The sequence below is a fragment of the Anabrus simplex genome, chromosome 1 (genome assembly GCF_040414725.1).
Source record: "Anabrus simplex isolate iqAnaSimp1 chromosome 1, ASM4041472v1, whole genome shotgun sequence".
Taxonomy (NCBI): domain Eukaryota; kingdom Metazoa; phylum Arthropoda; class Insecta; order Orthoptera; family Tettigoniidae; genus Anabrus; species Anabrus simplex.
Window position 1 is genome coordinate 631,212,197 of NC_090265.1, and position 22,090 is coordinate 631,234,286.

Consider the following 22,090-nt stretch of genomic DNA (forward strand, 5'->3'; position numbering starts at 1 on the left):
GTGATTTGACTGTGTTTTGCTTAATGTAAGTTTATAATCCATATTTGTGATGATGCTCTTCATTATTTTGTGGAATTTTTGGCCGAATTTACGCCAACTTTAGTGGTTCACCATTTGAATGAATTCAAACCTTTAGTAAATTTTATTCGTTTTTAAGGAGGAATAGGATCTTATTTAACAAATACACATGAATAAGTATAGGCCATGTCAGTGGATTGAACTCACAAAGTCGAAAATTGTAAGAAGAATTTAATTAATTGTTTCAAGTAACGGATAAATGTAAATTGACATGAGGTCAAGTTCCGAGCTATTATGTGAGAAGCAACTACTAAATAATTATAAAGTTGAGTTTATTTATTAATTTAAAGGTCAAGAAAGACGACTTAACTATAATTTTATAAGAGAAAATTTTTATTTAATTTTCAAAGAGAAATGAAAATGATCATTTTCAAATTTGTTTAAAATCAAATTCATGAAGGAAGGAAATTTATTTTCAAATTATTAAATTATCAGAGAGAGATCATCTCAAATTAATCATTATTAATTATTTAATTAATTTTTCACTAAAAATATGAATATTATATTTGCAGATACAGGCATTTCCTGTTTCGTTTACCGATGAAGTATCTATGTGACTACGACATAAAAGAAGACAAATCATATAAACAAAATACCTAGATTTTGTTAATTATTGTATAATTTATGAAGAGCAGTAGTTGTAATAAATGTCTAAAACCTACTTAGCTTTCTCTCATTTGCCACTAGTTCATTATCTATCCCTGCACTTTAAAATTTTCGCACAGCCGATAAGCGAACGATCTGCACCCTGGAGATCTTCGCTCACCGGCCGAGCTGAGCCCGGCATGACGGGTGCAATACTTACGTCAACTAGTATCATTTTCAGACTAAAATTGCCACCGCAAAGTTTAAAGTGGCTAAACTCGTGTATCAACAATGATGAAATATCTTATCTTTATGGCTAAATGAACTTCTGAATTTGCCTAAGCAATATATTTTTACTATAAAGCTAAAGAAATTCTTTAGCTAACTAATTCTTTAGGAGGGTTATATTTAGCCATGAATTGTTATGTGACAACAGTGATAAGTTTATTTCTTCACTGGAAACCTGACATTATGGCATCTTCACGATTTTTTAAATAAGCAAATCACTGCAGCAAAATTTGTGAGAAATGATACCATAAGTTTAGTGAGAACTAACCAATTTGAGAGCAAGCCACAAAATGTTGAAATTCAGTAATCACATCATAGTTTTCAAGAAAAGCACATAACAACAAATGTTTCAACAAAGGGAGAGAATGCAATTTAAAAAATCAAAATGGTTATTATAATAAAGCTAGCCTAATTGTAAAGGTTTCAAACTTTTAATAGAGATGAAAGGGGTATTTATATTCTACAACTTTTTGTTGGTATGCTAAACTAGTGTTTTTATTTATGCCGGTATGCTGTACTGGCCCAACTATAACAATATGATAAGAGGAAAGCTGGATAATGACAGGAAAAAGATAAAGATGAATACAGTTGGTAAAACAAAGATGGAGAAATGCTGATGAGGAGGAGGTAATCCCAGAGGAAGAACTGGATTGTCACTGGGTGATTAATGAAAGTTAGTTTGCACCAGACTCAAAATAAAGAAAATAAAAAGCCAATGGCGCGTCAGCCCCGAAGGACCAATGCCTATCAAGCAACGGCTGCTCAGCCTGAAGGTCTGCAGATTACGAGGTGTCGTGATCGCACAACTAATTCTCTCAGCCATTATTCTTGGCTTTCTAGACCGGGGCTGCTATCTCACCATCAGATAGCTCCTCAATTATAATCATGTAGGCCAAGTGGACCTCGAACCAATCTTCAGAACAAGGTAAAAATCGCTGACCTGGCCGGGAATCGAATCCAGGGCCTCCGGGTAAGAGGCAGGCAAGCTACCTCTACACCACAGGGCCAATAAAATCTTTGAATAGAACATTATAAATCTTAATCTGTAAATAGTAGTGTTTAAAGATTAATAAATACAATAATAAAGAGTACAGCAAGTTTGTAGTTTTATAGCATATTGTGAAAGACTTAATAATTGATTTGGTGTATTATTTCATCATTTTAATTGGTGATATAAAGCACCAATAAATTTAAGGCAACATGGATTCAGACATACTAATATACAGAGTTCAAAAAAATGAGGGGAACATGTTTTGTAACATCTGGTATATGAACGTTAATTTGGTAGATGGGGTTCCAATGGTGGTACAACATACCTTGAGACATTAGCCACTCAGGGTATGTTGAATCGAAGTTATACTCCATCTGTAGGCGTAGCCATGCATTAAACTGTCAGGTGAACCCTCAAAACAAAGTGAATAGCGGTGCGTCCGTGTGTCGTTGTGAGGTACATAGACTACTGCAGTCATTTGAGCACATTGTACGTCAACCAGCACATCCCATGAGACATCTTAAAGATGTTCAAGTCACAAGGGCCCTCACTTTGATCCAGGAAGGATGGACTTTTCATCATGTTGCTGTGGATCTCAATGTCTCTCCGTCAGTTATTCACCGCTTGTGGAATCGCTACAGTGAGACAGGCCAGTTCACAAGGAGGGTTGGACAAGGTCATGGACGCATGACAACCCCACAGGATGAATGATATCTGACCATCTGTGCATTGCGGCGTCGTTCAGCAACTCCCAGACAACTGCAACAAGACCTCAGGAAGGTCACTGGAGTCACGGTGTCTGACCAGACAGTAAGGAACAGGTTAAGAGAAGTGTCCTTATGACCCAGATGACCTGTTCGAGTGCCCCATTTAATGCAGCAACATCGCGCAGCTTGCCTTCTGTTTGCCCATACTCACGTCAACTGGCAACTTCGCCAATGGAGACCTGTGTTGTTCACAGACGAGTTCAGATTTCCCCTGACACAGCGTGATGGACGTCAACGTGTATGGAGATGCCGTGGTGAGCAGTACATGCCAAATGTTGTCCAGGAAGGTGATCGATTCAGACAAGGTTCTGTGATAGTGTGGGACGGCATCAGTATTGATGGCCGTACGGATCTTGTCATCGTCCGTGGTAATCTTACCATTGCGGGGTACATCGAGCAGATAGTGCTACATCATGTATTGGTTGCTGCATACGGTGTTGGCCCTGAATTCGTACTCATGCACAACAATGCCAGGGCTCCTGTAGCATGCATCACGAGAGCTATCTTGCGAGAACTGGACATTCATGAGATGGAATGGCTAGCAATGAGTCCTGATCTTAATCCCATTGAGCACGTGTGGGATAGGCCCGACAGAAGTATTCGTGGGCATCCTGTTCCACCACAGACTCTCCAAGACCTCGAACTGGCTCTCATTGAAGAATGGGACCCGATACTGCAATGTGACCTCCGTCGACTTACATGGAGCATGCCACGTAGCAAGCTGTGATACTGAAGCTCCCCAGCTGTGATAAAAAACCACCTTGGAGGACTGTTATCACTTTGTTTTTGCCCCTATTTGGACATTTCCGTTTGTATTCTGAAATGAATGCAAATCCATCAGTGTTCTTTTGTGTACTTCAATGGTAAAGAATAAAGGTTTAGTTGGTGTGTGTGGAGTGAGGTATTGTTTTGTGGAGCATGGTATAGTTCAAAAACATGCTCCCCTAATTGTGTATATACCCACAAGTAAATGTAAAGTATCATACAGTATTGTAGCCTGACTTTCATTATTGATTTAAATAGGTTGTCTGACTTTGAGAGAATGTTTTATTTCAAAAGGTGGTGTATGTTTCTTTAATGTGCTTCTATTGGTATAATTACATTATCTGCCTGAAATAACAGTGAAATCTTTCAAAGAAAACTTCTTAGATAAAACGTGCCCAGTCATATATAAAATGTAAAATTTGCAATCTATTAAATTTCCAATTATCTAGAAACTAAATTTCTTGACTTGCACCGCTTGACTTTTATCTGTCCAATTATAATTCTGATTGATTGATGATATTGAATGGTCTCTATAAATACCATGTAGCAACTATAAAGGTGGATGGTGATCTCTCAGACATTTTCAATGTGACAAATGGAGTAACTGAGTCGCCTGAAAGCAAAATGGATAAACTCCACTCCAGCACATTTCGAGAAAATGGCAAAAAAACACCACCACCTCCCATTAAGGCTGTTGCTTACGAAATATAAGCATAAAATCACAAAAATGTTCACTGATTATTAGAACAAGTAATAATACTCAAGTATTATTATTTAGACTGTTATTGTTGTTTTAAAAGTGGACTTTATTCATTTTGCATGTTAGCAGTATGGATTTTACTCGTTTTGCTACTATTTATTAAAAGCACAAAATACAAGAAGACATAATATCCACGTTACTTTCACTATGGTTTAAGAGTGCCCTGGGTAGACATTTAAACACACAGTTCAGGAGCTTCCTCTGCTGCACTGCAAAGTTCATTTTCAACATTTTCGTTGACATCTGACTGACGACTCTCCCAAGAGTCAAAGAAGTCAACGTAGAATTTCGGTGATGGACTCAACTTCCAATCAGAGCCAAAGTGTAATTCAAGGAGCCTATTCACATCTGACACTTGATTCTTGTTGACTGAAGTAGTATTCTTTCGAACATGTGAAGGGTTTATAGCCGATACATTCTTCTTAGTTTTCATCAGGGATCTGTAGGTTCCAGTTCTATGATAGTAAAAGGGCTCCCCATCCACAAGGACCATGAGATGAGACGTTTTTGATCGTCTGAAAAAGTAGCGCTTGCGAGGTGCGAATTTAAAGTGCTATTGTTGAATAGGTTTCATTTGCTCTGTTGCCTCTTGTTTCCAGATAAATATATCCATGCCAATCCCTGGTTGACTAATGGATCTTCGATTACTTCTCTCTTCTTGAATTCTTTTTCACAGAGACCGAATAACCAATCAGGGGGAATGAAGGAATGACTTCTTACTGGAAAAATTAACTGTACCTCCTCTACGTCTCTTGGTACCACCTTTGGAGCATAGCTATCATCGTTCTATTTTTATTTTTCCCCCTTCTCACATCTGTCGGCGAAAAGCTTTATCTTCTTAATGTTCGTTAAGTCCAAGTTCTGCAAGCAGTGATAAACGCAAGATGCCACCTCATTCGATCCTTTCGGGTAGGTCCCCTCAGTCCATATGTAGCTGAAACAGTTATCTGGTGTCATTGTGCTCTTAGAATTTCCAACAACAATAGAGAAATAAACAGGTAGAGTTGGCGCCGATAGTAAGTTTTTATGATCAGGAATTTTGGGATATGACAAATTCTTCTGACACAGTGTAAGTACAACTGGTTCACTTTCTCTCAGTAATGAAAAAAAGGCTTGTGCCCTTTTCTTGTGAATTGCCTTGCTAGCTTCCAGTGAAGACAGCTTAATAGGATCAGTTTCCCGCTTAATTCTCTCTGAAAATTCAAGACAAGTGGAGCACACATCGAGCCTGAGTGATCCAAATCCTAGGTTAAACTTACGATTAAAAATGTAACGAAAGTAGGAGTTCTTCACTTTCACACTGTCAGCTTGGGCGTTGTAAGCATTAACCAGCTTTTGGATATTCAGATCAGAACTAAGGTAACTCCTATGAGTGTTACTACGACAGTAGTGGGATTCAAGGCACTTGAGTGAACTAATATACACAACGACTCCTTTCTTCTTGTTGGTGTACTTCTGAGAAGAGTGATCGCCACCTATTTTCTTCCGGATGACAGTGGTCTTTATCCGTTTTGCATCTAACCTGAGTTTTTAAAGGGGAAATACTTTAGGATTTTATGGCTTTTGCTAGTATATTATTTCATGCTTCAGTAGACACATCTTTTACCAATATATTTCTACTAATATCTCATTTTTTGTAAAACGTGGACTTTTTCCGTTTTGCTTTTAGGCGACTCAACTCAAGGTTGTATATTATCACCTCAACTCTACAACATCTATGCAGAGTGTGTCTTCAAGAGAACTCTGGATGACTGGAATGGTGGAATCTTGATTGGTGCCAGAAAAATTAGCAACCTGCACTTTGCAGATGAGAAATCTCTTATCGCTGGAAGTGAAGGGGAACTTACTGACCTTGTTTGTAAGAGTGAAGAATGTTAGCCATCAATTATGGTCTAGAGATAAACGTGAAAATGACCAAACTAATGGTAGTTGATCGGCAAGGTCAAATCCAACTTACAGAATGTTTAAAGGACCTGGAGATAGTGAAGGAATATGTGTACCTGGGGTCAGTCATCAATGACATGGGAATCTGTGAAAAAAAGATCAAAAGTTATTGTCCTAGATTGAGCTGCAATGGTTGATCTCAGTAAGATCTGGCAGAACCAGGCAAAACAAAAGCTACGAAGATGCGCTTGGTGGAATTATTAGTGTTCTCAGTCCTCGTGTACAGCTGTGAGATCTGGACCATGAATGCTAGAGACAGAAGGTGAGTTGATGCCTTTGAGATGTGGTGATGGCAGAGAATGCTACATGTACCCTGGGAAGAAAGAAGAACTAATGTTTTCATTATGGACGAATTTAGCATCAAGAAACGTCTCATTATCCCATCTGAGTCAGTGTTAACTCCACTTCTTTGGCCACATTTTCAGAAGAGAAGGAGAAAACTTGGAAAAGACAATTTTTCAAGGCAAAGTTAAAGGCAGTAGACCATGAGGAAGATGGTTAAATCAAGCGAAGAAGATACTTTTTTTTTTTTTTTTTTTTTTTTTTTGCTAGGGGCTTTACGTCGCACCGACACAGATAGGTCTTATGGCGATGATGGGATAGGAAAGGCCTAGGAGTTGGAAGGAAGCGGCCGTGGCCTTAATTAAGGTACAGCCCCAGCATTTGCTTGGTGTGAAAATGGGAAACCACGGAAAACCATCCTCAGGGCTGCCGATAGTGGGATTCGAACCTACTATTTCCCGAATGCAAGCTCACAGCCGCGCGCCTCTACGCGCACGGCCAACTCGCCCGGTGAAGAAGATACTAGCCTACCTCTTCAGATCATACAGCTGAAAACCACTCTGGTTAGAGGCATCTCGCCAAGGCTGCAATGCAGAAATGATAAGAGTTATGAGGACACGACATGTAGCAAAGAGCAAAACAACTAATGATGAAGAAAATTAAAATTCACTGCCTCAACTGGGCTGAAGTTTTCAAATACCTTATCCTGTATACATTGCCTTCTATTTGACTCTCCTCACTAAAGTCTGTTTTCTTTTACTGACTTTAAACTGACCAATATACAAATGTTTGCCTAAATCTTGGATACTTCCTTTGAAAATGAGATATCAACTTACTTTCTAAAATGAAAGCTATAAAGACCATTATTTTGAAACCGAGGTACATTATTATTGTTATTATTATTATTATTGAATATCCAGTTACAAATCCTATTTTACAAGTAGTATAATAGGGCTATAGATAGTGAGACTAAGTTAATACATGCCAATTGCATTTAAAATGGAGATGACTTATAAATGAGGTGGAGAAATTTAACAGACACTTTATAACAGCATATTCTCTGAAATACCATAGTGAGAGGTGCTTGGTATTCAATATTACACATGTTTAAATGCATTAATAATTCATATCTACACCTGTCAAAAATTGGACACTCAAGTAAAAGATGAGGAACAGTTTGTGGCATTTCACAGGTTCTGAATATTGATTTTAAACATCTCGAAGTACGATCCAAACTTTTCACGTCCTGTCAGAAACTGAGTTATAATACAGTATGTTCATGTTGCAATAACCTACTTTGTAGTCTGTCTTGAATATTTGTAAAGAACAAGTCCCTTGTTAGCCAGCCGTTTATGCTGGTGATCCATTGGTTGTTCCACATATCTTATGTATACTCTCTCAGTTCCTTTATAACAAGAGACACAGGCACTTTTCATATATCAACAGAGTGTCAGAAGAAGTAGTAGTTGCTTTGGCAAGTTCATCAGCTCTCTCATTTCCTTCTACTCTGTCATGACCTCGGACCCATTTCATGCAGATATGTTTACTGTAGCCTAATATGTGTGATATTATATTAATAGCTACCGGATGAAAGTAATATTTTTCTTGGATTGCTTTTAAAGCTGCCTAAGAATCACTCAGTATTTGCAGAGCACAACTGTGTATTTTAATCCACGTAACTGCCTGTTGTATAGCACACAGTTCTGCTTGAAACACTGAACATAAGGGAGATAGTCTAAATTTTTCAGCATACACCTCATTGTTATTCTGTAGCACTACAAAAGCACATCCTACAAACCAACCATCCTTTCCTTTGCTAATCCAGGATCCATCCATATAAATATTGGAATGATGTTGTGTGTTGCACGTTTCTTGCACAAGATTGACAAATTTACTTGGATGACCTGCTGTCAATGCATTAGTTTGCAGCTCAGGAGTAACCCTTAAGATCCTATCAGGATACAAAACACTTGTTTGTATGTGTTTGTTTGTTTATTTGTTTGTTTGTCTGTTTGTTTGTTAATGTGAGCTCAGCTTTGGCAATGGCTGTTAAATGTAGAGGTGGGATTCCCATCACAACAAGGGCTGCTTTCGTGGATATTGTATGGTGTGCACGAATAATTCTGAGTACAAAATGTCAAAATGCTGATTCTTGTGTTAATAACTTCTGTTAATGTTATTCCATTGTTTTTACTGTTAGTTCTTATAGTACCTAATTTGAAAGACATTATGTGAAAGAAAGATATTAATTCTAATGAACATCCACTATTCCTTAATGGAAGTTATATATTATGTGTATACCTTAGTCCTGTTTCCTGATATGGGGTTGGGGATGGGGTGAGATGAAATTATATGGCATGTTTTTACCGGCAGATGTCTTTTCTGATGCCAACCTCAGTTGAGGAGCTAATGGAGATGAATGATGATGAACGAAGTTGGGTAAGGAGATGGAAGAAATCGGCTCTGGCCTGTGAGTACTAGGAGTATCAAATGTAAATAAGAATTTAAAATTAGCGGCTCCAGTAGCGAACAAAAATGGGTGGGGTTTTGAGAGAATGTTGGTGGGGATGTCCAGAGTAGGGGTTTTGATGTGTCACACATCACAGAGCGACCGCTCGCTTCAGTACACCATGAGTGAGCAAGGATTACACAAGTCCATTGCGCAGCGCATCATCAAGTTTCTGGGAAAGAAGGCACCAAAGCTTTGGACATTTTAGGAAGGCTCCGTGCACAGTTTGGGGACGCAACTCTTTCAAAGACCCTTGTGCCATCATCAATGATCCACTGGACCTTCGAAAATTGTCTGCCTTCCGGGTTCCTTGTCTCCTCACCCAGGAACAAAAAAAATCCGTCAGGATATTTGTCGGGGGCATCTGAATCGCTACGAGTAGGAAGGATATGATTTTTTGCGTCGCACTATGACTTCTGATGAAACTTAGGTTCATCAATACAACCTGGAGTCAAAACAAGCAAGCATGGAGTGGCGGGAACGAGGTGCACCTGTCTAGTCAAGGCCAAAACACACCTTTCTGCTGGAAACGTGCTTGCAACTGCTTTTCGGGACTATGCAGGTATTTTGCTTGTGGATTTCTTGCATGAATGAAGGACAGTGAATGTAGCCTATTACTGCCATCTTTTGGTCGAGACAAAAGTTGCATATTGGAACAAACATTGCCGGCAACCGATCCGAGATGTTCTTCTTCTGCACGACAATGCAAGGCCACACACTGCTGTTGTAACACAGGAAAAACTGGAGGAAATGCATTGGACACCTCTGGATCCCAGTCCCGACTTGTTACCATATGACTACCACTTGTTTGAACCACTGAAAGAAGAACTGAGAGGAAAACAATTTCATGATTATGCAGTTATAGAGGAGTACATGCGCAACTGGCTGCACACATGTTCTTCTTCTTTTTTCGAAGATGGCATAAAAACTTTGCCAATTTGGTGACAAAAATGTGTCTCGAATTCAACAGACTATATAGGAAAATGAGGTGCTTGTAGTGTATATATTGATGGACTCAATGAAATTGTAAAAAATGAATTCCAGTTTATATTTGATTCACCTGGTGGGGACTGTCCCAGCATTTGCCTGGAAATGAAATGGGAAACCACAGAAAACCATTCTCAGCACAGCTGACAGTGGGGTTTGAACCCACTCTGTCTCCCAAATTCCAAGCTTGGCTCCATAGCTGTAACACATTAACACATGTGACCACTCTTAATAGAATTTATATAATTCTTACTGTCACTGATCAAATGACCTAGATCGGTAGCCGCACTCGCTTAAGTATGGCCAGTATCCAGTTTTCAGGAGATAGTGGGTTCGAACCCCACTGTCGGCAGCCTTGAAGATACTTTTCTGTGGTTTCCCATTTTCACACCAGGACTGGGGCTGTATCTTAATTAAGGCCACGGCTGCTTCCTCCCCACTCCTAGCCCTTTCCTGTCTCATCGTCACCATAAGACTGATATATGTTGGGGCAACGTAAAGCAGCTTGTAAAAAAAAAAAAATGATGAAACGGCATTATCTTTATCACTCAGAGTGAATGATCAAAATGTTTCCATATCACCTTTATTCTACCCAGCATCTCATTATAAATACAGTATACATTTAAAAGAAAGAAAATGGGAAAATAATTATTGCATTTGCATTTTATAGTTACCTGATGGAAGAGTTGAAGAAGTTCAGTAATAATTCTTTTGTCCAGAAGTTCAAAGGCAAACTTCTCACTAGAATTACCAAGACGTCCTATAGCAACAGCAGCCATTTGTTGCACAGCAGGCACACTATCTGTTAACAGTGGGCGCAGCAATTCCAAAGCTCCTGATTTCTCCAGATATTCCACATTATGGGGACGAGATGCCAAGTCAGCTACGCTGGTCACAAATTCTACTCGAGCTTTCTTGAACTGCTCAAAAGCTGCAATAATTAGTTTTGTTACTCAAGCAATATTTTTACAATTGTTACAAGGTTTATTTATTGTAGAATGGATGAATGATCAGACTGGGATATCAGTCACAGGAATATCAAGGTAAAATAACCAAATGACAGCAAGATCAAGCTGGAAAATTTATAATGTCCAATAACAGACCAACTATATTGGTATTATGACAGTAAGATCAGTTGACAAAAGGCCCTAACACCCATGGAAAACTTAGCAACAGACCAGGAAATGAAGAAAAGTTTGCAGTGAGATTACAGGATGTACACAAATGAGTAGGCAGTTCAGAATGGAAATGCCAATAAACTATGTAACTTTACCAAGATGCTCTTGCAGAAAGGCTTCCTGAGAAACTGCCGTGTAAGAAGCAGAATCTTGAGTGAAAAACAACTGAGCAGATGGAAGGAACAGTTCAGTTAGATACTTAATAATGGTATCAGTTACCTATTAAGGAGCAAAGAGTCAGCAGTATCAAGTAGCAGACCAGACACTCTGCCATTGAACTGAAATTAAGATAGCACTGACCGGGCAAGAATGGGAAGGCACTAGTATCAGACACTATTTAACCAAAAGCTGATATAGAGATCACAGTTAATGTGCTACACCCTGATGAAAATATCTGGCGGAAGGAAAAATGCCAGTTGATTGGAAGTGATCGTCAAGTTGTCAGAGAGAGGGGATACCACTAACTTCAACAACAGAAGAGGTATCACACAGTTTTGAAATTGAGAAAGATGCTGTGTAGACTCATCCTCAATTGGATCAGAGGGCTATTCAGAAAGAACAATGGATTTTTGGCACACGTATCAATTGACTCCAGATCAACTGGAAAGAATCCCCAAGAAGTTAATCAGCAACATTATGAAGACTTTGAGTGCCAATGTTTCATAATGGAAAACAACCAGACCTCATCCAGATGAACTCATGGTATGGCAAGGGTGTAAACCTATTCTTTTTTCAGTGCTGTTCTTTCTAGTGCTGGATATTGTAGACCTAATGAAGGAGGAAAAACAAGAGGATTCTCTTATAGGTGTGCAAAATGATGTGTAGACTCGTTCAAACAAATTTATAAAAAAATGGGTCTAGCTCACTATTTTGAAGTCTAAACTTGCACAGTGCCTCTTGCTCGAGCACTCTGGTTAATGTGTGTTTGGAGAAAACAAATTCTAAAAAATGCTCAACTTAACTGAACAAATGAATCTACCACACTGTCCACGTTGTCTGATTACAATGAGCAGAATGTCTCTCAAGCAGCTCAGAAACTAGGAACTTCAAATGCCTCACTCATTGGTACACTGTTGCCACATGCATTGGTTCTTGAGACATCTCCTTTGTGCTAGAACTACATGTAACACATCAGTCAATCAATCGTCATTGATCTGCATTCAAAGAGCTTGGAATTTTATCCCTTAGTAAATTATTCCAATCCCAAATTCCCCTTCCTATAAATGAATATATGCTCAATTTGTCCTCTTGAATTCCAACTTTATCTTCATTCTATGACCTTTCTTAACTTTAAAAGCTCCATTCAAGCTTATTCATCTACTAATGTCACTTCATGCCATTTCTCCATTCATAGCTCAAACCATCCTGCTTTGTCGAGTTGCTTGTCTCCTTACTCCCAAGTCTTCCCAGCCCAAAGTTTGTAACATTTTTGTAACACTACTCTTTTCCAGTTCAGCAGTTCTTGTATCAAATGATCCTGCTGTAGGTTCCATACACTGGAACCATACTCTAACTGGGGTCTCACCAAGGTCATGCCTTCACATTGACATCGTTATCCCACCCCTAAATACTGTCTTAGCCATATGAAGAGACCTGTAACCTTTACTTACAGCCTTGTTTAAGCAATTTCTCCATTGAAGATCTTTCCTTACTGTATATCAACCCCCAAGTACTTACAGTGATCCCTGTGAGGTACATTCACCCCATTGACACTGTAATTAAAACTGAGAGGACTTTCCTCTTCATGAAACTTACAAACTGACTTTTCATCCCATTTACCTGTTTGCTGTCCATCTCATAGCATTGTCAAGGTCATTCTGTGGTCTCTGACAATTCTGTAACTTATTTACTACTGTATATAGTACAACATCATCTGCAAAACACTTTATTTGTGATTTCAGTTCTTTACTCATATCATTTATATACATAAGAAAATAAAAATATACAATAATACTGTCCTGTGAGACACCCCCTCCCCCTCATAACCTTTTAACAAAAATGTTATTGCATTTACATCCTACTAACTACTTTTACGGCTTTTAGAGACACTGAGGAGCTGGAATTTAGTCTCGCAGGAGTTATTTTATGTGCCAGTAAATCTACCAACATGAGGCTATGTATTTGAGTACCGTCAAATACCACCGAACTGAGCCAGGATCGAACCTGCCAAGTTAGGGTCAGAAGGCCAGCGCCTCAACTGTCTGAGCCACTCAGCCAGGCACAACTCATTTGTATTGTTGGCAATTGGTAATAAATTATATGATCAAGTTCAAAGCATCTTTTCCGAAGCGCAAAGTCTGCACACTTAGTTGACTCACCAAGAGTGACACAACAGGTACAACTTGACATGTGACTGCTGCGTGTAGTATTTCTCAGGTGAGAAGAGGCGTACATATCAGTACAGACAAAAAAAAATGTCTGCTACTCTGACATGAAGTTAATTTCTTTCAGGAAGGTAATGACAAGTGCTTTGAGTAGGGGTGATGATGAGAGCTGAGTAGCTGAGTATCCAGATGCCTGTTACATCGGATATGAATGTCTGAAATCTGGCTACCCGTTTACCCATTACATCTAGTATCAGTCGTGCCTGATGAGAAGCTGCTTGCTTGTATTCCTGGCTATATGTTTGAAAATATTTTCCATGCGAGATTGGGCATCTTTTGAATGGTGAAAGACACACAGAAAATTAGCTCCACTAGCTAAAGTATATCTGGGATGTCCAGCATCTTCTGCTAGTTCAGAGAGAATGATTTTGACTGCAGGAAATATAAAATGTAGACTTTCATGACCACTAAATAATAGGCTATAGTATTTTGGGGATATTGGGTCATGCTACAATTATTGTAGGTTGACGCGTTTTGATCTTGCTATGAAGATCGTCTTCAGAGCAAAACAAATGAAACCAATCAAGACAATTATCACTCCATAGTCACTAAACTTGAAATTATAGACCCTGCATTTGGTAATATTACTGTAGCTTAAAAAGTCAATTCATCTTTTCAACAGATTCATCCACTGATAGGAATATTTGAATATTGGACCATTATGTTTTTTTGTTAATAAAAAGAATAATGTTTGGCCATCAATTTTAAGAATAGGCCTAAAGAAAAGACCATACCCTAAAGCAAGGCCTCTAAATGCCCAAAATTTCATGTGTGCAAATCGGGGCGCAGAGACTCCGTGCACTGTGCATCGGTCCGACTCGGCTCAACTCGGCTTGACTCGGATGGTGTAGTGCGCTGCAAGTTACAAAGCGTTTGATACTAGATGGCTTGTTTATCAGTGAAATAGATAAGTGCAAGACAACAACATAATACTGTAATCAAGCAATCTGTTTCGAAGAAAGCAAAGACTTCCGAAAGTCCATTTCAATCGAACTGGGAATCTTTCATATTTTTTTGTCAGTCATGACGATAAAGCTAAATGCTTAATCCGTGGAACAATAATTATATGATAAGTCAATCAAAAAAATCTATTTTCCAATACAAAGGCTTTGCTCAAATTCGACGAGAATTTATCGAAGGAAGATTTTCCTAAGCTGCATCGAGAAGCAGCTAAGATTATTTCTATGTTTGGTTCCACATGCATATGTGAAAGGTATTTTTTCCTGTTTTGACTTGTACAAAAACTAGATTGCGTGCAACTAGGCCTATTTCTGACTGTAATTTAAAGAAGGCTCTCAGAATTGCTGTCAGCCGGTCTCTTGTTCCAGGCATAACTGGTATCATTGCAAAGATAAAGGAAAAGAAGAGCTAGAGAAGATAAATTGTCTGCTCAAACCAAATTGAAAGAAGAGTGTGTTAACACCGGTAACATTGTCCCATACAACAATGTCACCGCTCACCGCACATAAACATTTCGCAGTGAGGGGAGAATCAGCGGGGAAGGTGGAGAAGGCGATGGCAGTGCATGGGTGCATGCACCCTGAGAGGCCCTGCCCTAGAGTCTAAAGAAATTAAGTCTTTGATTGATATACAATTATTTCAACTCATTCAGTGAGTGGAGGGACTGCCTAGCTGAGGCAGTAAAGAGTGCTCGGTTCACCCGGAAGAACATAGGATCAATTTCCCACCAGGAAGTTGAAAAATTTAAGAAACGAGATTTCCACTTCTGGAGCAGAACATGATCCTGAGGTTCTTTCAGCTACATCAGAAATGAGTCCCAGATTAATTCTTGGAATTCCTGGGAGCAAATGTGGCCGGGCATAGGGTTAACCACTCTATCTCACTTCGTGTTGAGGCTACGGAAAGTGGAAACCTGTACCTTAAACTCCTCCAAGGGCCTTCATGGTCTGTATGGAGATGGCTTGCTTTTTGTGGAGTGGGATGGGAAACCCGTTTAACTATTCCCCATAAGTAAATCCTTCCCTTTCAAACTGGGAGGGGAGCGAGTTGAGCGTGCGGTTAGGGCGAGCAGCTGTGAGCTTGCATCCGGGAGATAGTGGGTTCGAACCCTACTGTCGGCAGCCCCAAAGATGGTTTTCCGTGGCTTCCCATTTTCACACCAGCCAAATGCTGAGGCTGTATCTTAAGGCCATGGTCACTTCCATCCCACCCTTTTGTATACCATCATCGCCTTAAGACCTATCTGTGTTGGTGCAACGTAAAGCAAATTGTTGTGATTCCCTCTTTAAACTGGTGGATATCTTCTCTCCTGACCTTTTTCATAGTTATTTTGGAATGGTACCACTGTGAGTTACTCCCAGTTGTACGACAGGATGCCCTTCCCAACGCCAACTTTATGTGTAGGGAAATGCATGTGTCTGTTGTGGTTGGAAGTGTGACATATTGAATGTAAATGAAAAAAGATGTGTTGAGGCGATCATAAACACCCAGCCTCCGTTCTAGAGGTATTAACCAAATGGGCTGAAATTCCCTGCCCAACCGGTGATCATACTCAGGTACCCTAGAATCAAAAGCTGTGACACTGACCATTCAACGAGGATATGCAAGAGAAAAATATACACAAACTTTTTTTTGCAAGTTACTTTACATCACACTGACATAGATAGGTCTTATGGCGACGATGGCTTAGGAAAAGGGCTAGGTGTGAGAAGGAAGCGTCCGTGGCACAAACTAAGCATATAGAAATAAGAACAATGCTGCTGGTTAATTAGACCTAGGTCCTTTATTTTACTGTTAAAAAAAAAGAAACACTGGTATATCAATTTACAAATGCTTTAAAATAGCCGGCCTGTCAGATCTATGGTCAAATCTGTTTCCATTCACTCTCTCACAGCATGATTCGCACATATCTTCAAGTACAGTGATGCAATAAGGCGTGCCGAGCTGAGTGATTCCAACTTGGCAGGTTCGATCCTGGCTCAGTCCGGTGTTATTTGAAGGTGCTCAGATATGTCAGCCTCGCGTCGGTAGATTTACTGGCACGTAAAATATCTCCTGCAGGACTAAATTCCGGCACCTCAGCGTCACCAAAAAACGGTAAAAGTAGTTAGTGGCATGCAACGCCAATATAACATTATTATTAGTGCCTATTATTATTATTATTATTATTATTATTATTATCATCATTGTCTGACTCATTGGCTGAATGGTCAGCATTGAGGCCTTCAGTTCAGAGGGTCCCGGGTTCGATTCGCGGCCGGGTCAGGGAATTTAATCATCTCTAATTAATTGTTCTGGCTCGGGGACTGGCCTTACTAAGGTACAGCCCCAGCATTTGCCTGGCGTGAATATTGGAAACCACGGAAAACCATCTTCAGGGCTGCTGACAGTAGAGTCCTAACCGCACGATAAGTAGGTCTACCCGAGTAATGCTGGTACTCATTCCTTAATTCATTCAAGCCCACACACAAACATTATTTATGTGGGATTCGCTGTTGTTTATTGTTATGTAAAGAAATGTCCCCATAACTGTGAACAAAATGTTTACTACTACTAATTAGGCTACCTGTTACGCGAGTACACAATTATAGGTGTAGCTTCCTGACATACAAGTAGCCTAACAATGATGATATAGTGACATATCCTTGACTCATATACAGTACAGTATAATAATCATGACCATAAATAAGTAAAGCTGACAGGAAATGGATATAGCCTATTTGGAAGGTGTCTTCCAGGGTCCCTGGAGAGAAGTCTACAGAACTCAGGAACAGTAGCGGTGAGTGGTGTGGAGAAAGCATTACATTTTTATTCCATTTTAGCTGACTGAAACTAGGAATCATAGAAATTATTGTTAAAAAACAATTTGTACAAGTCCTGTTGTCTTATCAACTAATTCTTTCCTTAATTTTCTTTAATCATTAGCGGAAATGAGCACAAAATGTCGTTCGTCACGGCTAACAAATTTGTGTAGCTCTTCAGCATGTAGTGGACGCTTTGCATGTGCTGTGAGGATTTATTTTGGGGTGGGGGTGGGGGCGATGCCTGCTCGCCCCCACCCCATGTGGCAATCATCACTAATCTACATTGCCTCCCACATGCTATTATTTTCTAAGGAGAAAAGAGATGCAAGTAGGAGTGGGAAGTGATACAAGGAGTATCTGTCTGTTTCCATGTCAAATGTGCTACCAAGGCCAGAGTTTGTATTGGGTAGGTGGTGTTGAGGCGGGGTATTAAGGGTCAGGGAAAACCACATAGGCGGAAAAAGAAAGAGCCTACAGGTAGAATCTGACAAATTTTGATAGCATATGCAAGGATGTGGTTTCTGGACAGGTCCAGGTGATTTGTGTTAATTGAGAAAAGGTATCATGCACCAGTCATGAGCCATATTCTCGCCAGTCCAGTTATCAGGGGATCACTCCATCTGGGCACTGCCGTGACTAGCGCGGGCCTTGTCGGTTGCAGAGCCATGTGCCAATAGTCACTAGGGCCTGCCGCATCGCTCCATCCCCTTGGGGTCCCTTGTACTCAGTCTCCAATCCTGGAGAATGAGGCCAAGCCCGCCAAGGCGGGGGGCTTCCTGGATCGGGGTGGGACATGATGCAGGCCTCCTTCCTCTCTGCCTGCGCCACGGCCGGTAAACAGGGCAACTGCGATGCGAGTTCGGCTGGCCCCCCGTGCAGTTGGCATACACTGGCGCCTCATTAAGTACTGCGCAGGCCGTGTAGTAGTGATTACCCCCACAAAATTTGCACCTCACTAGGAGCCCACACCTATCCTGATGGTGGCCCCACCTCAGGCAGCGGGAACACTGCAAGAGCTGCTGAGGGGGACGTTTCGGTCTCACCTGACTGCTGCTACCTGCTGAGGTCCTCTCCTGATTGGCTCCTCGGTCGACTGCAGTCCTGGGCTGCGTTTGGGTGGCCCTCTCCTGGTGGGCCGGCGACGTCGATTTCTTCTTTCTGGTGCGGGGGCGGCACCTACTTCCTGCCTGGAGCGGTCTCTTCTTGGCTGGAGAAGAGTCCTCATCCTGGTGGCCCTCCTCCCGGCCTTGTGACCCAGGTGTATCGAGCGGCCCCGCTAATGCCGGCTTTTCTCCCTCCTCCTGGCTGGCGGCGTCGTCGTTGCCGACACCTGATTGCGTTCCCTGTCCTGTGGGGTGCACATCAATGTCTGCAACATGACAGACTCGCTGGCAGACCGGGCCTAAGCAGCGGCCTTTGAATGAAAGGGGGCGTCCTCCTCTACTGCTATGCTGCCGTCCACCGTCTGGAACGCCTTCCTGGATTGCGCCTTGGTAGTAGTCCCTTTCTGGTTGACCTTGGCCTGCGTCCAACTCACAGACGCGGACCTCTGGAGAGCGGTCTGCGTCCACTTTACAGAGCCGGTCGCTCGGCCTGGGGCCAAGGGGTGGCGTGCTCCACCTCCGTGGTGGCGTCGCTGGTCTCTGGCATGGATGGGACGACCAAGTCGGTACTAACAGCCTTATTCCGTGTCCATCTGTTCTTCTTGGACGTCTGGGTGGCAGCTGACCGGGTCTCCATCCTGAGGGCACCGGCGTTCACTCCTGGTGCGCCGTCCCTCCCTGGTAGTCGGACGACCTCGAACCGGACAGAAAGCTCCTTCGCCATGCTTTCCAGGTGCTCCAAGCTGTGGTGCCGGACGATCAGGCCTCCCGGGAGAAAGCTCTCGATGTACCAAGAAGGGGATACCTTTGGTACCCCGGTAGAGGGATTGCGCATCATATACAGGACTATGTCCCTTTCTATGGATGCGTCGCACCCCTCTCTGTAGTACACAAGAAAAGCCTGATTCTCCGGGGTCGCTCTGGTCTCCCGGAACTCGAAGCCATCGGGGGGGGGGGGGGGCGTACACCCGTCCCTGTAGGCGTCCCACTCCGTCTCGTTGTCTGCTGTTGACATCCTGGTCCTCTTGAAATAAATCTCCTGAAAGATTCACCCGCTTTCCGCATTTGTCAATCTGGCAATCTCTGTAGTGTCTGTTAGTTTCTTAGTGTGTAGTCAAATACTAAATTATTGTAAATGTATAATCACGCCGTACTTCTATTTAATTGTAATACATGTGTGATATTGTCCCTTTGGTGAAAGTTTCATTGTAGAGTTTTGCATTGTAATCTCATAAAACTATTATTACCACAGTTAAATTGTTAAACTGTCAACGCTCAGAGAGCATCAAAACTTACCATTTTGTAGCTTTTTTCCAGCTTTAATGTTTATGCACCACCCCCAACCCCACCCCGGCCGCTATATCCCACAAACCCGGGCACATTTGTTGTCTGTACATGTCTTGCCCTCTCTCCCCACTTCTAATTCCCAATCGCCGCCACTGCTCAGGAATCACTCGGAGTGGCCATTTTCTGCATCTGCTGATCGTAAGCAGCTGCATATATCCTGTCCTAGTGCATGGGTATTATGTAGAGAAAGATTACAAGTACGTTATCATTCCTGTTAAAAGGAAAACATTTCTAGGAGGGATGGATTGCTGAGTTGCTAAGACTTAGAGCGCTGGGTTTCTGAGCCCAACTTGGCAAGTTCGATCCTGGTTCATTCCGGTGGTATTAGCATACTCAAAGTTCGGCTCCATGGCTAAATGGTTAGCGTGCTGGCCTTTGGTCGAGAGGGTCCCGGGTTCGATTTCCGGCCGAGTCGGAGATTTTAACCTTTATTGATTAATTCCAGTGGCTCAGTGGCTGGGTGTTTGTGCTGTCTCCAACATCCCTGCAACTCACACACCACACATAATACTATCCGCCACCACAATAACACGCAGTTACCTACAAATGGCAGATGCCGCCCACCCTCATCGGAGGGTCTGCTTTACAAGGGCTGCACTCGGCTAGAAATAGCCACACGAAATTAAAAAAGCATAGGCCCTACTCAAATACGTCAGCCTTGTGTCGGTAGATTTACTGGCACGTAAAATAACTCCTGCGGGACAAAATTACGGCACCTCAGCATCTCCGAAAACCGTAAAAGTTCGGTAGGTAGTTAGTGGGGCGTAATATCATCATTATTATTATTATTATTATTATTTAAATTGAGCGCATTTAATTTTAGGTTGAGAAAAGTGCAGACACCACTAGAGAATAATGATGAATATTTTGTTTTCAAGGTGCCAAGGGCGGTCCCAATGCTAAGCGAATACTTGCCGTAAAATTTCTCTCTCAGGTCTTTTACGTACCGTACTGGTATCGATTGTTACCTCCATTGTAACGCAGTAAACCGAAATACGACGGCGGGAAGTTTCATAAGGAGAATGGAGAAGGTTCACAACCGTATAGTATGTTCTTCCAGCCTGTAAGGCTAGCTATAATTACGAGGTCTCCTCCTTCACTATACAAACAAGCTTCTTTACCATGTTCATTTATCGGAACAGGAAGGCTCCTGTCAACATTGATGTAGAAACAAGTTTTATTTTCTCATCGGCGTATTAGGCCTAAGCCAATCTCATATACAGAAATACATAATTGTGAGGATGACTCAGGCATCAATGGGACATTTTTGAAACACAATCCGGCCTCTGTGCCTAGCTACGAGGCCCTTAAATACACAAACGCGCTTCTTCGCTATGTTTGCTTTTTTGAATAAGTGGGCTCCTTTCACCCTTCTTCTACTGATGTGTTAGTCTAGGTTTATGCTAATGAGAAGCAAGTGTCATTTTTTCAGCTCAATACTGAACCGATCCGGTAGATACGTAATAAACAACTATTCCCCTATATAATAACATATTGTGAGAATGATTGAGACATCGATGGGATATTTTTGACAAAGTACCGGTACTGCGTTTATGGTCAGTATCTGAAGGGGAAGAGGGGAACAGGTTGCCCTGCCTCACGTACATTCCACCTCACAATGTTTCCTTGGTGCCTACTTCTGGCGTAAATGAGAGTTGATCGTTCAACAGGGCCACAGCAATCCAGAAACCATTACATCTATCTCTAGATTCCAATTGTCCTCAGAAGTCTTGCTTCCACAGAAACCTAACGAAGAGCAGACTTGTAAAAAGTATGTATCCATACACTGCATCTAGAAGTAATATTATAGAGGTGGATAAGGTAATTTTTGCCCTAGTATTCTACATCAATAGCACAAAACACTGTACTACACTTTCTTTAGTCTGATAATATGAAGGATTGAAGGTCTTGTCTTACCATGATAAACATGTCTGCCAGACATTTCGTTGCCGCTGAGTATTTGTTGCCTATCAGTATCATAATACCCAGCTTCTTTTCGTTTCAGCTAAAAATTTCAGTAAAATAATCATGTTGCAACCTAGCAGCATATTCACATAACAGTCAGACTGACTGATTATTCCGTTATTGTGCCCTAGCTCTTGCATTGTACCTCTCTATTCCATGGTTATTGAATCAACATCTTAATGCTCCCACACACCAGAGCGATCGCGGTGGCGGTGGCGGCCGCGATGGCGGTGGCGGTCACGGTGGCAATCAAGTCTTTTTCCCACCAAACAATGCAGTGGTAGTGATCAACATGAAAAATCGTGTAAAGGCCGGTCTCCACTGATTAACATTTAACAACGACATGTTAAATGTTAAAAGTGTTAAATGTTAACTGGTGACACCATTAGCATG

General features: G+C 41.4%; 1 protein-coding gene across 1 annotated transcript in view; it reads right to left on the bottom strand.

The window, feature by feature from the left end:
• LOC136883154 (sperm-associated antigen 6) overlaps window positions 1-21,780 on the bottom strand; it is a 127,733-nt gene extending 105,953 nt beyond the window's left edge. The window contains exons 1-2 of the mRNA XM_068225097.1: window positions 21,650-21,780; window positions 10,631-10,887 (exon numbers count right to left, since the gene is read on the bottom strand). Of these exons, the coding sequence (XP_068081198.1) occupies window positions 10,631-10,887; window positions 21,650-21,674 (282 nt within the window). The 5' untranslated portion in view covers window positions 21,675-21,780. The remainder of the gene's footprint in view (window positions 1-10,630; window positions 10,888-21,649) is intronic.
• Between the last annotated feature and the right edge of the window lie 310 nt (window positions 21,781-22,090).